The 15,636-nt window shown below is 42.7% G+C and overlaps 1 protein-coding gene across 2 annotated transcripts in view; it reads left to right on the forward strand.

Moving 5' to 3' along the window:
* The window catches only part of SORT1 (sortilin 1), a 65,624-nt gene that overhangs the window by 39,641 nt on the left and 10,347 nt on the right, over positions 1-15,636 (forward strand). Inside the window, exons 7-15 of one of the 2 annotated variants that reach the window (XM_041747802.1) lie at positions 1,189-1,238; positions 2,461-2,591; positions 5,497-5,641; positions 6,594-6,749; positions 8,703-8,809; positions 11,189-11,291; positions 11,617-11,785; positions 12,356-12,546; positions 14,693-14,882. In XM_041747802.1, the coding sequence (XP_041603736.1) occupies positions 1,189-1,238; positions 2,461-2,591; positions 5,497-5,641; positions 6,594-6,749; positions 8,703-8,809; positions 11,189-11,291; positions 11,617-11,785; positions 12,356-12,546; positions 14,693-14,882 (1,242 nt within the window). The remainder of the gene's footprint in view (positions 1-1,188; positions 1,239-2,460; positions 2,592-5,496; positions 5,642-6,593; positions 6,750-8,702; positions 8,810-11,188; positions 11,292-11,616; positions 11,786-12,355; positions 12,547-14,692; positions 14,883-15,636) is intronic. The other variant, XM_041747804.1, reaches the window with a different exon arrangement.

Here is a 15,636-nt window from a genome sequence, read left to right on the forward strand (position 1 = left end):
GATCTCAGGGTTGTGGGTTCCAGTCCCACGTTGAGTGTAGAGATTACTTAAAAATTTTTTTAAATCTTTAAAAAAAAACTAATGGTATTTTATTTTGTATCCAATATTAATTTTTTACTTTTATGATCTATTTCTTTGATTAGCATCTAAATGTAAGATGTAACTTGTAGATCTTTGATTTCTGGAATTGACAGCCTGAAGTGCTGAAAGAACATGCTCAGACCTGCACCTTGTGCTGGTGCTAATCCATAAGTACTATTAGAGTCTGAACCTGCTTTCCTGAAAACTCCCTTTCCAAGTTAGAATTTAAATTATTCAACGTCTGACCTAGCTATCTATTCAAGATGAAAGAACTAATTTATTTAGCACATGCACAGCATTGAACTAGGTTCTGAGGGGAAACAAATCCTAAAGCTTCATACCTGTCCTGAAGAACCTAATAATGTAGAAGGAAAAGAAGTCAGAAGCTGTTGGATTAAAATAATTAAATAGGAGACAGAGGAGTGCTGAGCAGCCGGTACAGAATGGCACAGTGTTCTGGAACAAGGTTTCTCAACCTTGGCACTAATGACATTTTGGACTGGACAATTCATTGTTGTGGGGGTGTTGCCCTCTGCATTGTAGGATGCTTAGCAGCATTTCTGGCCTCTTCCCACTAGATACTAGCAACAACTCCCCATCCCCCAGCTGTGACAACCAGAAATGTCCCCTGGGGAGTAAAATGACCCCCAGTTGAGAATCACTGCTCTAGAAGTGTGTAGCAAAGAAGCTTTCCAATTGGAGTGCCAGGAAAAGTTTCATGAAAGAGCTAGATTTTAAGCTAGACCCTAAAGATGGTGAGGGTAAGATTTGGTTACATGAGAGAAAAAAAGCATTTAAGCCGGAAACAGGAACAGCAAATGCAAGAGGGAGACTTGCAGAGAGTAAACGGACCAGTCTGCCCAGCTGGAAGAGTTCACGTGAAGAAGTAGTGGGCTGGAGGAAATCCTGGGGCCAGGCTGGGGGGCGGGGGGGGCCTTGACCAGTGAGGCTGGGAGAGTCTGGCGTACAGCATCCCATCCCAGAAGGCTGTTCCGGCTGGCCCCTGTGGATGGAGCTTATCATTAGCAGCATTGCTTGGAGCTTTGTGACTGCAGTTGATGTTCAGCTGTCTTGAACCCTGTCTTTTCTCTCTTTGTCTGTCTGTAGGGGTTCAGAAAACACCATCTTCTTTACCACCTATGCAAATGGCTCCTGCAGTAAGTAATATTTTAGTTCCAAATAAGAGTGTTCTGTTGTCCATTCATAGTAGAATGTTCTGGGTTATAAGAGATAGAAACATCAACGATCCTTCCATTCTCTAGTAATTTTAATAGCTAAGGTAACTGTCAAGGATTTTTTAAATTTGGAAGTACTGAACCTAGATCAAATAAAAATGCAAGCTATACATAGAGACAATGTACTTAATTTTACCAGCGTATTTAATAAAGTAAATATTAGGCTACAGACAATAACAAGTTGAAATGCATAGTGATTTCCGCAGAAGTGGATGGGGGTTGTGTTTGTGTCAGTGGATGTTGTTGGCTTTCCAATCTGTGACACCGTTTTAAAGCAGAAAGCATAATCTTTCATTTATTCATTCAACAAATTCATTTCATTTTTTCATTCATTGATCTTTCACACCTGCAGTAGTATGAATCACTGTTCTAAGGATGGAGAGAGGAAGGCACCCAAGCCCTTCTCTCTTGGGGCCTGAATTCCAGTAGGGGGTTAGATGATGAGCAAGAAAACAGAAAACTCAAACAATACTACTTAAAATAGAGTAAGATAAGTGTGTCGTGAAGAAAGCAAAAACAGGACGCTGCGGCTGTGATGTGTTTATGCAACACTGTATTTGAATTAAGTAAACTCTTACAGAAGGGGAGAGGGTGAGGGGTTGGAGTAACTGGGCAATGGGCACTGAGGAGGGCACTTGATGGGATGAGCACTGGGTGTTATACTATGTTAGCAAATTGAATTTAAATAAAATATTTTTTAAAAATTAAGTAAACTCTTCTCTTTCCGTCCAGTGCAAAACCTTACATGTATAAAAATAAAACCCAAATTATGAATTCCCTATGTCTAATGTGTGGTATTTTCCATTATCACTTGACTAACATGCATAGAATTAAAAATCCTTTAGCTGGGCAGCCTGGATGGTTCAGCAGTTTAGGGCCGCCTTCAGTCCAGGGCATGATCCCAGGCACCCAGGATCGAATCCTACATCAGGCTCCCTGCATGGAGCCTGCTTCTCCCTCTGCCTGTGTCTCTGCCTCTCTCTCTCTCTCTCTCTGTCTCTATGAATAAATAAATAAAATATTTTTAAATAAAATATTTTTTAAAATCCTTTAGCTATAAAATTAAGAACATTCTAAAACAGTTATTTTGAACTAGAGATTCACCTGTATGTGAAATTTTAATTCATATTTTGTCTTGTTTAAGAAGCTGACCTTGGGGCACTGGAATTATGGAGAACTTCAGATTTGGGGAAAAGCTTCAAAACCATTGGTGTGAAAATCTACTCATTTGGTCTTGGGGGGCGTTTCCTTTTTGCCTCTGTGATGGCTGATAAGGTGTGTATTGCCTCTCTTGGAGGTTCTGAAATTTCTCTAAGTATGTGTTAAATGGATCCCTATTATGACTAGTACTGACAGTTTCTTGCCTTTTTGCAGCATTTAGTATTGCTAACATTTGGAGGTAATTCTTTTGAGAGGCTGATTGATTCTTCTGGGCTACTCTGCACTCCAGCCTGTTGTCACCACAGGAATTCTGATATCTGTTTTGTGACACTTAGTCCCAAAGTTTGGACTTCACTCAGACACAGAAGTCTGAAAAAAAGCAATCCACTTGCTCGTTATCCAATCTGATAATAGAAATAGTTAACATTAATTGGGTACCTGCTATATTCTAGGTACTGTTCTAGGCCCTAGGAATACAGCAGTGAACAAAATAGATAAAGGTCCTGCTCTCAGAGCTTATATTTAAATAGGGAATTAGATACTAAATGAATAAATATGACATTACATTCAGTAATGATCCAATCTATAAAGAAACATATAACCGAGTAAGGAAACAGAATGTGCTTGGAACTGGAGCAGTCCTGTTTTAGGTAGGGTGGTTTGGATGAGCTGAGACCCAGCTGGAGTGAGAACTAGTTCTGTGTACATCTAGGCTGAAGGAACAGTAAGCACAAAGCCCCTCAGACTGGAACATGTTTGAAATATTGAAGAAAAGTGAAAAGGACAGCATGGCTGGAGCACACAGAAGGGTGGTCCAAAGAGGGGGAGCCAGTGGTCAGATCAAACAAGACCTTTATAGGTCATGATTAAGACCTTGGCTTTTATTCTTCATGTGTTGGGAAGCTGTGAAAGGTGGTGAGCGGGGGACTGGCATAAGTTGGCTTCCCTTTTGACAGAGCAGGTAGGTGCAGAATAGCCTCCCGGGGGCAAGAATGGAAGCACCAGGTGCAGCTTGGAGGCCGTGACAGCAGTGAGAGATGGTAGGTGGGACCAGGCTGTTAATGTGAATGAGGGAAGAAGTGGTAAGATTTTGGATATATTTTTAACATATTCCCAATAGGATTTGCTGATGAATTAGCTATGGTTTGTGAGGGAGTAAATGAGAGAAAGCAAGGATAACTTTAGAGTCTTTGCCCTGAGCAACTGGGTGAATGGTAGTTCCATTCACCGAGATGGCAAGAGAACCAAGTTTGTAGCAGGAAAATCAAGAATTAGGTATTGGGTATGAGATGCCTCTTAGATATCTAAGTGGAAATGTCGAGTGAGCATTTGGGCACGTGAGTCTCCCCAAATTATATGATATATGATATATGAAGAATTATAGATGATATCTTCTGGAGGGCTGAGCACTTGCTGGAGCACCCCGACGACACTGAGGGGCTGGGAAGAGATGAGAATGTAGCAGAGAAGACTAAAGGAAGGAAAACCAAGTGGACTGAGCCACAAAAGCCAAGTGGAGAAACTGCCTCAAGAAGGAGGTTGGCTACCTGAAACTCAACAGAGATGCAGAATTAAAGGAGTCCTGAGAATTATCCACTGGAGTTGGCAAAGTGGTGGTTGCCACTGCGCCTGGTGCTTCCATTCCTGCCCCCAGGAGGCTATTCTCCACCTACCTGCAGACCTTGACCTTGACGAGTGGAGTTTCATCGGAGGACTGGGGTTAACAGGCTGATTACCGTGGGTTCAGAGAGAATGGGAGTGGAGAAGGGGAAGTAGTCACAGTAACTACACATAACTTCCTCCAGCAGTTTCATAAAATCTTCCCAGCAACCCTAGGAACAGGTCCTCTTGCCTCAATTTGTATTTGAGGAAATTGAGTAACTTGCTTACTACCCAAAGGTAGAACCATGGTCAAAAGCAGATTCCAGAGGTAGCCTCCGACAGTGTACTGCTACTATCTATAAAATCATCATCCTACTGTATGCTTTTGAATTCTAGTTTCTAAGTGTAATAATGGGTAAGATTGAAAGTAAACACCTAGGTATAAGTTAGAAAAATAAGTTAAATGTACTTGTCACTGAATTTTAAAAAGTATTTAACATAAGGAGGCCCTGGGACTAATTCTTGTGCCCTGGCCAACTGTGTTGAGCTGTTTATCAAAGAGGAGGTGTTAATTGCCTCCTTAACGGACTCCTTTTAGCAGATAACTACTCCCTGATCAGCTCCTTTATATTAATTTCTGCCTCTCCTTGGCCACTTCCCAGCCTGTGCATGTGACCTTCATTATGGCTGTTCATCGACACCTATTTCCGTGAAGAGGAGATATGTCACATCTTGACTTCCCTGTGATCTCCCAAGCATGGGTTTCATCTCCAGTTTTTGGATTCTTAATTATTTAATTCTTTGGATTATGTCAGGACTATCTCAAAGGGATCAAACTTTTGTGCAGCAATTGTAATTTTATGAATTATCTGAGCAAGCATATGCAAATGGCTATAAAGCCAAACTAATGGTGGCTCCATCATACCCTTAGCTCAATTGAAGGAAATGGGAATGTCAGAGGTTGGAAAGATTCTGTCTTACAGGGCCATACTAGAATGAGGAAGCCAAAGAGGAGGCCAAGATAGCCTTACTTACAATAGAATGGATTGTTCCTTTGCCTGGAACTTTGCCGGGGGTTAGAAATCGCTTTGGTAATTGGTACTGGACCTGTCATTTACAGCAGTTATATGAGGAAATGGATGATACTCAGAATTATGAATTATAGTGTTCCTATTCATGTCCCTATACATGGCATCTTGGCTCAGCAGTTTAGCGCCTGCCTTTGGCCCAGAGCGTGATCCTGGAGTCCTGGGATTGAATCCTACATGGAGCCTGCTTGTCCCTCTGCCTGTGTCTCTGTCTCTCTGTCTCTGTCTCTCTCTCTCTCTGTGTCTCTCATGAATAAATAAATAAAATCTTAAAAAAAAAAAAAGAAAGAAAAGAAAATTGAAAAGGTAAATATTGGCATTTGTTCCAGGATACAACAAGAAGGATTCATGTGTCAACAGATCAAGGGGACACGTGGAGCATGGCCCAACTACCTTCTGTGGGGCAGGAACAGTTCTACTCTATTCTAGCAGCTAATGATGACATGGTGTTCATGCATGTAGATGAACCTGGAGGTAAGAGCTTTTTTAGTGGCCCACCCTTGATGCATAGAGATTTAAGTCTCATGTTCTACTTTGAGCTTCCTTCTTACATGCTGACTTTTCCTCTTACCCGTAGGCATAGGCATTAATTAGTGAGTGTCCTACTGAATACACTATCTTACAGATAATACAGTCTCTGTTAAGAAGGCCCCTTGTTTTGATCCTGTAATATGGTTTACGTGTATGTCCAGGTATTCTAGAGCAGTGCTGCTTAAAGAATGGTCAGAGGACTGATACTGGTTTGCAAACTCTTTGTTACCAAGTAAGCACAGAAAGCAGTAGCAAGCACTGAGAAACATCTATAGCCATTTGACAAAGTAATCTTATATCTGTTAAATGTAATCATTTAAAAGTAATGGATTATATTTCCTCTCTCTTTTGTATTTCACTCTTCTTGTGATTAATTTTTTTATATGTACAAAGGACCAGTTTGTGCTAATAATAATAGAAATTTAAAAATTGATACTTCAGGGCTGGCTCAGTCAGGAGCATGTTACTCTTGATCTTTGGGTTGTGAGTTCAAGCCCCACACTGGGTACAGAGATTATTTAAATAAATAAAACTTAATAAAAAATTAATCCTTCACCACAAATAGTTTGAGAAGAGTTGTTCTGGAATATAAAGATTTAGAGATATGTATGAAATGAATATAAGTGCATTGCCTCTGCCATCTGAATATACCTGGGAAGGGCTTTTCTGTAGCACCTAATTCATCCAACAAACAGCATCCACCATGCTGAGTGCTGGAGTTAAAGGTGGACATCACACTCACGAGTATCAAACCAGGATCTGTTCTCAGGTCTGCATCCACATCATGAAGAGAGACAGTTGGCTAATGTATGCAGGCAGCCATGTGTACAGTTGGACTGTTGTTTTCTCTCTGTTCCTTCCCAAGACAGTGTTTTTGCTTGTTCACCTATTTCAGATACTGGATATGGCACAATCTTTACCTCAGACGATCGAGGCATTGTCTATTCCAAGTCCTTGGACCGACATCTCTACACCACTACAGGTGGCGAGACAGACTTTACCAACGTGACCTCCCTCCGTGGGGTCTACATAACCAGTGTGCTCTCAGAAGGTGAGTCTGGCCACAGCTGTCCTTCAGCCGAAAATGTTGGGAGTTGAGGTTTTGCGGGAGAAGAATGGTCCTGTCCCCCCAGGAATGTTGCTTGCCTAGCCTACAAGCCTATCCATATAGATTCTGGCCCTTTATTTTACATAAGTCATGGTAAATATAACTAAAAAAAGCAAAACAATAGCAGGTAGAAAGAAAGACTTTTTGGGTTCCATGTTGTTTAGAATAAGTGTTAAATTAAAAAAAATAAGTTTTCTATATTGAGAGGTTCAGGACTAGAGGAATGAGCTTGAGTTTGAACCACTGCCTGCTTTCCTCCTTGTAGAGGGCACAGCGGTAGCCAGCATTTCTCATGTGTTATACTCGGTGGTTTGGCAGAGCTCACCTTCCCTCAGGCCCATTTATTCAAATAAACATGTCACTCTGAAGTACAGAATGACTCTTAAGGTTTTGTTCATATATATTTATTTTTTGGTAGGAGGTGAGGGTTGTTTGTTTTTATTTGTAAAGATCTTGCAGGTCATAAATGGTATTGGTCCCGTTTCCTCCCTGACCTCACCTCCCACCCCTCTCCCCTCTGCTGACCGCATTCTGGTCACTCCAGCCCTCTGCACACATGCAGGTTAGAGATTTGCAGGCACTGTTCTCTGTTCCCCAGACAGCTGTGAGGATGACACCATGCCCCTTCCCATCTCTGCTCATATGTCACTTTCTGACTAGAACCTGCCCTGACTATCCTGTTGGAAGCTTGTCTGCTCTCCCCTCCTCACAGACACATTCAGCCTCTCTTGAGCTGGGCAGGTTTTTCTCATAGCACTTACTATCTAACATACTATATAATTTGCCTATGTATAGCGTCTGGTGTTCGTCTGTCTGACCTCACTAGGATGTATGTTTCACAAAGTTTTTTCCTGTTTTGTTCACTGATAGAGTCCCAAAGGCTCACAACAGTCTTCATAGTAGGCACACAATAAATATTTATTGACTAAATGAATTGTCCTTCACTGGCTTTCTTGTTTGATTTTTCTTGGAAATCTCAAAGCAAATTGTTTCTGAATTTAAACCTGCAGTAGGGCAGCCCAGGTGGCTCAGTGGTTTAGTGCTGCCTTCAGCCCGGGGCACGATCCTGGAGACCCAGGATCGAGTCCCATGTCAGGCTCCCTGCATGGAGCCTGCTTCTCCCTCTGCCTGTGTTGTGTCTCTGCCTCTCTCTCTGTGTGTCTCTCTGTGTCTCTCTTTAAAAAAAAATAAATAAATAAACCTAAAAAAAATAAACCTGCAGTAGTGTATGTCATTGGTGAGACATGTAGAAAAAAGAAAAAGTATAAGAGAGGGTAGTGGACAGACCAAAACCAGGAATTATTATGCCAGACTTACACATATACATTCAAGTCTTGAGAGTCCCTAAAACAAGCCTGATATCCTGGCCTTATCTGAGGAAGGATTGGGATGCTTTCCCAGTGTCAATTTTACTTCTAAGGCAAGCAGGCAAGCAAGGAGAATGGACATCAGCCTGTTTGTGTTGGTGAGGAGATAAAAGGTATCTTTCAAGAGTATCAGTCTAGATGGTATCTGGAATCAGCTGGGTCCTACTGAGGTGGGAAATCTTCCTCAAGTATCCTGGAGTTCTGCTCACCAACACTGAGCCATATTTGTTGGATGTTACAAGCTTGTGAGACTCCAGACTTTTAATGATATTATATCGTCTCAAGAGAGAGAGAGATGCAATGATAAACAAATTTAAGAGGGGGCACCTGGGTAGTTGAGTGGTTGAGTGTCTGGCTCCCCACAGGGAGCCTTCCTCTCCCTCTGCCTGTGTTTCTCTCTCTCTCTCTCTCTCTCTCTCTCTCTCTCTCTCTCTCTCTCTCATAAATTAAATCTTTAAAAAGAAAAAAAAAGAAATTTAAGAGGATGCTTCTGGTGTTTCAGACTTAATATCATTATTTTCTCATTCAGATAATTCCATCCAGACTATGATCACTTTTGACCAAGGAGGAAGGTGGAAGCACCTGAGGAAGCCTGAAAACAGTGAATGTGATGCTACGGCAAAAAACAAGAATGAGGTTTGTTTTACCCCCAAGTGTCCTGTGTATTGGGAGCAAGGCAGCCATCCCATTCTGCTCTGATCAGTGCCAGGTCTTTGACTAATGAACATGATTAGGGGCCACAGCTACAAGTGGAAAGTTGGGAAATGAGAGTAATGAAAGTGACTTCAAATGTAGGAAAAGGAACTGCAAAGAAAAGCCCAAATACTATGGATTATTTGTCTTTTAAAGAAAAAACTGAAGGCTACAATTTTGTGTTTTACTATGCTGCTGAATGCAGAGTGGAAGATGGGCCAGGGATCAGTTAAGAATCAGTGTGGCAATGAATGAATGAATGAATGAATGAATGAACGAACGAATGAATGAATGAGTGAATCAGCGTGGCAGGGACGCCCAGTGGCTCAGCATTTTAGCACCTGCCTTCCGCTCAGGGTGTGATCCTGGGGTCCTGGGATCGGGCTCCTGCATGGAGCCTGCTTCTCCCTCTGCCTGTGTCTCTGCCCCTCTCTCTGTCTCTGTGTGTGTGTCTTTCATGAATAAATAAATAAAATCTTTTTTAAAAAGTAAAAATAAAAAAATTTATTTCTTTTAGAGAGAAAGTTCACACGTGTGGGGGGAGGGGCAGAGGGAGAGAATCTTCAAGCAGACTCCCTGCTGAGCAAAGAGCCTGATGCAGGGCTCAATTCCAAGACCCATGAGATCATGACCTGAGCCGAAACCAAAAGTCAGAGGCTTAACCGTCTGAGTCACCCCAGCACCCCTCAGAAATCTCTCTTAAAGACAGGACTAGGTCTTACTTTTAATCACCACCACATCTTGTACAGTATCTAAACAATGTCAAGTGTTTATCAAGTTTATCTGTGTGGAATCAGGCTTTAAGTATTGATCAGAGGCTTTGTATAATGCAGGAATCAGATAAACTAAGACATTACACATAAGAAAATAATTACATAATTTGCTCCCAGATATATACTAATGCACTTGGAATCAAGAATATCCCACTGGAGGGCACCTGTGTGGCTCAGTGGTTGAGCCTCTGCCTTTGGCTCAGGGCATGATCCTGGGGTCCTGGGATTGTATCCGCCATCAGGCTTCCTGTGGGGAGCCTGCTTCTCTCTGTCTATGTCTCTCTCTGTCTCTCGTGAATAAATAAATAAAATCTTAGAAAATATATATCCCATTGGGACTATAACTCAACAACAACAAAAAACCCAAATTAAAAAATGGTTAAAAGACTCGAATAGGCATTTCTCAAGAAAATATACAAATGGCCAATAAGCACATGAAAAGATGCTTCATGGGCAGCCCAGGTGGCTCAGTGGTTTAGCGCCGCCTTCAGTCCAGGTCGTGATCCTGGAGACCCAGGATCCAGTCCCATGTCAGGCTCCCTGCGTGAAGCCTGCTTCTCCCTCTCTCTGCCTATGTCTCTGCCTCTGTGTGTGTGTGTCTCTCTCATGAATAAATAAAATCTTTTTTTTTTAAAAAGATGCTTTACATCACTAATTATTAAAGAAGTACAAATCAAAGCCACAGGGAGTGATCATCTCACACACACAAGAAAGGCTATCAACAACAAAACAACCTGTGTTACTAAGGATATGGAGAAATTAGAACCCTTGTGCACTGTTGGTGGGTATGAAAAATAGTGCAGTCGCTATGGAAAACAGTATAGTGGTTTCTCAAAAATTAAACGTAGAACTACCATATCCAGCAATCCTACTTCTGGGTATATATCCAAAAGATTGAGAGCAGGGTCTCAGAGAGCTATTCGTGTGCCCATGTTCATAGCAGCATTGTTCACAATAGCTAAAAGGTAGAAACAAGCCAAGTGTCCATTGACATATGGATAGATAAGCAAAGTATGATATATATATATACATACATTACATACATACATGCAATGGAATAATATTCTATCTTAAAAAGGCAGGAAGTTCTGACACTTGTTACAACACGGATGAACCCTAAGGACATAACACTAAGTGAAATAAGCCTGTTGTAAAACAAATATGGTTCCACTTCTATAAGGTACCTAGAATAGTCAAATTCATAGAAACAAAGTAGAATGGTGGTTCTCATTCTGGGAGGTCTGGAGGTCTGGGGGGATCTGGGAATTATTGGTTAATGGGGAGTTTTAGTTTTGCAAGATGAAAAAGCTCTGGAGATGGATGGTGGTGATGGTGGTACAATATTGTAAATGTACTTAATCTTAGTGAACTGTACACTTAAACATGCATGGTCAAGATGGTAAACTTTATGGTATGTGTATTTTATCACAGTTTTTTTAAGGGGTATCCCACTGAAGTCTGGATTAAGTTCAAAACTGCCATAGAAGGCTCTGAGATGAGTAAAAAATAGCACTTTGATTTTAATCTAAGCTTTGGTTTCTTTTCACAGTGCAGCCTTCATATTCATGCTTCCTACAGCATCTCCCAGAAGCTAAATGTTCCGATGGCCCCACTCTCAGAGCCTAAGGCCGTCGGCATAGTCATCGCCCATGGTAAGCAGCTCTCCCCTCATCTCCCTGGGAACTATCAGCTGAGCACACTGAGACTCAGTCCCAGCCTTGAATCCTATAACAAAACCACCATATGTGACTTTTATCATCCTTCGTAGAATTTCTTGCACGATAATGTTACTTTGGGTTTTTCCTAGAGAGAGAAACGTGACTTCTCCCTTTCCCAAATTTTGTGGCCCTTTCTTCTGTTACAAGAAGCATGATGGGAAATTATCAGAGAAAATTCATCGAAAATTATTCTCTCTGCAGTAAATCCCCTGTGTTTCATTGCTGATCTTGGCTGATGAGATGGTGGATTGTGTTGCAGGTAGTGTAGGGGATGCCATCTCAGTGATGATCCCGGATGTGTACATCTCAGATGATGGGGGTTACTCCTGGGCGAAGATGCTGGAAGGACCCCACTACTACACCATCTTGGATTCCGGAGGCATCATTGTGGCCATTGAGCACAGCAGCCATCCTATCAATGTGATTAAGTATGCATGAGCTCCACTCCACCCACACTATCTGCATAGGGGGCAACTGTGGGGTGTTTTTTGGTTGTGGGGGTCAGGGTGGGCTGATTACTGACCCTGATTCAAATGGTGCATCCTGTGCAACTGTAGGAAATGTTCTTGAAGGGAATGTAACCCACATTCATTGGCTTTGCTTTTTCCTCTGACTTCTTCTAGCTAACACTTTGTCACTTTTTAAAAATATCCTTCTTTTTCTCCATGAGAATCTTACAGGAGTGTTTAAGCATTTGGGGTGGAAGATGACTCCTTAAAGTATAAGTTATATAAAATAATTCCTGTTTTGTTTATTTATAAGCCCATTCTTTCCTATGAAAGAATTTTTATAAAGGCATTTTCCTCTGTATTCTTTGAATGAATCCTTTTTATCTACCCTGTTAACTGTAGGCATTAACAATTAACATAATTGTCAGTAAGACATAACCTAAAATATGAAGGGTTTTCTCTGGTTTGGGATCAAACAGCCAGAGTGGTTTCCTGGTACTCCAGAACATGTTGATGTCTGTCACAACTGTTCTCTAATTGTGGTTTCAGGTTCTCCACAGATGAGGGTCAGTGTTGGCAGACCTATATGTTCACCAGGGAGCCCATCTACTTTACCGGCCTAGCTTCAGAACCTGGAGCTCGGTCCATGAATATCAGCATTTGGGGTTTCACAGAATCTTTCCTGACTCGCCAGTGGGTCTCCTACACCATTGATTTTAAAGATGTCCTTGAAAGGAACTGTGAGTATCTCCCTTGGCATTTTCTACCAGAAGCTTAGAAGCCCATTTTCCTAAATAACCAATTCAGTTTCATTTCTTAGAGCTGGAATAAGAAAATGAAGAGGGAAAAGGGTTGAAGGATGTCCCATGTGGGTAACCAAGCAATGGAATGGTATCAGAAATGCAGCTTCCCTCTTTGGACTAGCACTGTCCAAGAGAAATAAAACAAGGACCACATGTGCCATTTAAATTATTCTGTTGGCTGCACTATAGGAGCAAAAGAAGTGAAATCCACTTTAGTAATAATACAATCATCTAACATATCCAAAATATTATCATTTCAACATGTAAGGAGTATTAAGAATTGTCAATGAAATGTTTTGTATTTTCTATTTCTTTTCTTTTTTTAAAAAAGATTTTATTTATTTATTCATGAGAGACACAGAAAGAGAGAGAGGCAGAGACACAAGCAGAGGGGGAAGCAGGCTCCATGCAGGGAGCCCAATGTTGGGACTTGATCCCAGGACTCTGGGACCACGCCCTGAGCCAAAGGCAGACCCTCAACCGCTGAGCCACCCAGGTGTCCATTTCTCTTCTAAAGCTTCAAAATCCAGTGTATATTTGCCACTTAGCCTTATCATAAATCTCAATTCAGACTGGCCATAAGTGGCGAAGGCTGTCACGTAGGAGAGTCTGGCTTCGCACTGGTAGAGTTATGTAACATTCTATAGGACTTCCTTCTGCTTGTAAGGATGGTGCATGCTTGTGTTTATCTTAAATTACTTCATGACATTTCAGGGATTTTCACCCTTGATTGCAACAGAACTGTAGAGAGAAAGCTTTAGAGGGAAGTCTATCGCAAAGAGCATCTGACTGTGTCCCTTATTAAACATTGAATGAAAAAAAAAAAAACATTGAAGCGGGCAAGTTTTCATGCAAAGAGTTTTGGCTTGAATGTCCGTCACAGATGAGGCTCTAGAATGGCTACTGGGCAAGCACGAAGCCCACACTGACCATTTCAGAGTTCTGTGACTTCAGGCTGGAAGGCGTGTTCAAGGGACAGGAAATGACTTCAGAAAAGGAGGTAAAATGTTCGTTGCAAGCTGTTGCTAAACAATCACAAGCCAACCCAGGCCCCCAGTACCCAAGATGCTGACATTCTACTGAAAGATATGGAGGATAAAAGAGAAAACTGGAGAAAAGGCCCCCACCCTGTGAACTCTGGGGTGTTATAATAAAAGACTTAAGGTTTTCAGGTCACTTTGGTTGAGTCCTGATCTTGTTATTAGATTGTATGCTGGCTCTGTTTCCTCAGAATGTTAGTTCACTGACCCCTGGAGGAAGCAGGAGCACTCGTTTGGACCTTATTTTTCTACAGGTGTTTAAATATGATTTAATATTCGAGAGTCATTATTATCCAGATTCATGAAATAGGCTGTAAAGGAGCCAGCTTACAAGTTTTTCCTTCTTAAGGCTGCTCTACAGTTATCCCTAAAGTTTAATAACGCCATTAAAAGATTTGGTAAGCACCTGCTTCTTAAAAGGCTCTGTGCTGGTCTTCATATCCCAAAGGATAAAAACCTAATGCACAGTCTTCAAGCCATAGCATTTGAGTCATTTTTCCAGTATGATAAGACTCACGAAACCAGATTGACTGTACCAACCGTCTATTGGAAAGCCAGTTGACTAGAGTTAAAGGTCTAGAAAGACCTTGTCTCCTTCTGCTTGAGGCAAGCTAACCTAATGGTGAAATTGAACCCCTGCTTTGGGCTGGCTGTTATCTTGTCCTAAAAGGGAACACCTGGCCGCTTACTAGTGGCAGCTCCTGCTGACCTAGAGCACAGGTGTACCAGACGTAGAGACAGCAGCCTCTCCACATCAAAGGGAGCTTTGAGGTCCCCCATCCAGCTGCCCACTTTGAAACAAATAGGGTTTTTCCTAATACCCAAATGGACGGTGAGACATGAAGAGTTCTCCCCTGACATGAGTGATGCCAACTGCTAGCAGGCTTCAAGTCCTGCAACTTTCATCTGCAGTTCCAAAATGAGGCAGTAGGATGAGTCAGACACCCCCATTTCCCGTCCGTGTTCTCCTCCCCACCTGCAGCCGCCTCTCGCCTGTGGGTGTGGGGCCAGGCGGTCACCTGAACAGCCTGTGTTCTCTCTAGGTGAGGAGAAGGACTATACCATATGGCTGGCTCACTCCGCAGACCCCGGGGATTATGGAGATGGCTGCATCTTGGGTTACAAGGAACAGTATCTGCGGCTCCGCAAGTCGTCCGTCTGCCAGAACGGCCGGGACTATGTCGTGACCAAGCAGCCGTCCGTCTGTCCCTGCTCCCTGGAGGACTTCCTGTGGTATTGGCCCCCCTCACATCCCTGTTAGCCCCTTTGCTGGGCGGGAGGGGGCAAAAGGCCGTTGTCTTCAGGGGCTGTAAAGGATTTCAATCCTTCCTTCTCCGAGAGTGGTGAGCTGCTGCTGCTGCTGCTTATTGAGCTGGAGGCACAGAGAAGGGATCCACAGTTACAGTCCTCAGACAGGTGATCTGTCATGCCAGACAGCAAGGGAGGGAGGTGTATAAGGAGAAAGAGAACTCAAACCCAGAGAGGAGCCGACAGTGTGGAAACCACCGGGAAGGGCAGTGCAGCAGCTGGGGGGAGGTTGGGCCTCCTGTGCTCACTAAATACCGACCGCCTGAGTGCAGCAAGTAGGGCGCTAGGTTTTGAATTGTCTGCACGCCTGAAGGCAGAGAGTGCTTCTGTCCTGAGACAGGAGGGGGCATCAGGGTGGTGACGTCCAGATGTCCCATCAAGGTCTAGAGGCCATCGCGGTGGACTCCCTTGAGTTCAGGACCACCGGGTGTAGGGCTAGTGACACAGCCAGCGTGGAGTTAGCTGATTATCTAAGGGTGAGACAGGCCCCAGCTAGCCAAGCAGGGTAACTTAGCACAAATGAGAGGGGCTGCATGCCGTCATAGCCAGTAACCTCATGGAACTCGTTTCTTGCAGAACATACTGGCAGGAAGGTAAGGTGAATCCTAAAGGATCTGGAAAGAGTGCAGACAGATAGCAGTCGTGTCCTCCCGCATAGACATTTCTCTAGAACTGCGGG

The sequence above is a fragment of the Vulpes lagopus genome, chromosome 3 (assembly GCF_018345385.1).
Source record: "Vulpes lagopus strain Blue_001 chromosome 3, ASM1834538v1, whole genome shotgun sequence".
NCBI lineage: Eukaryota > Metazoa > Chordata > Mammalia > Carnivora > Canidae > Vulpes > Vulpes lagopus.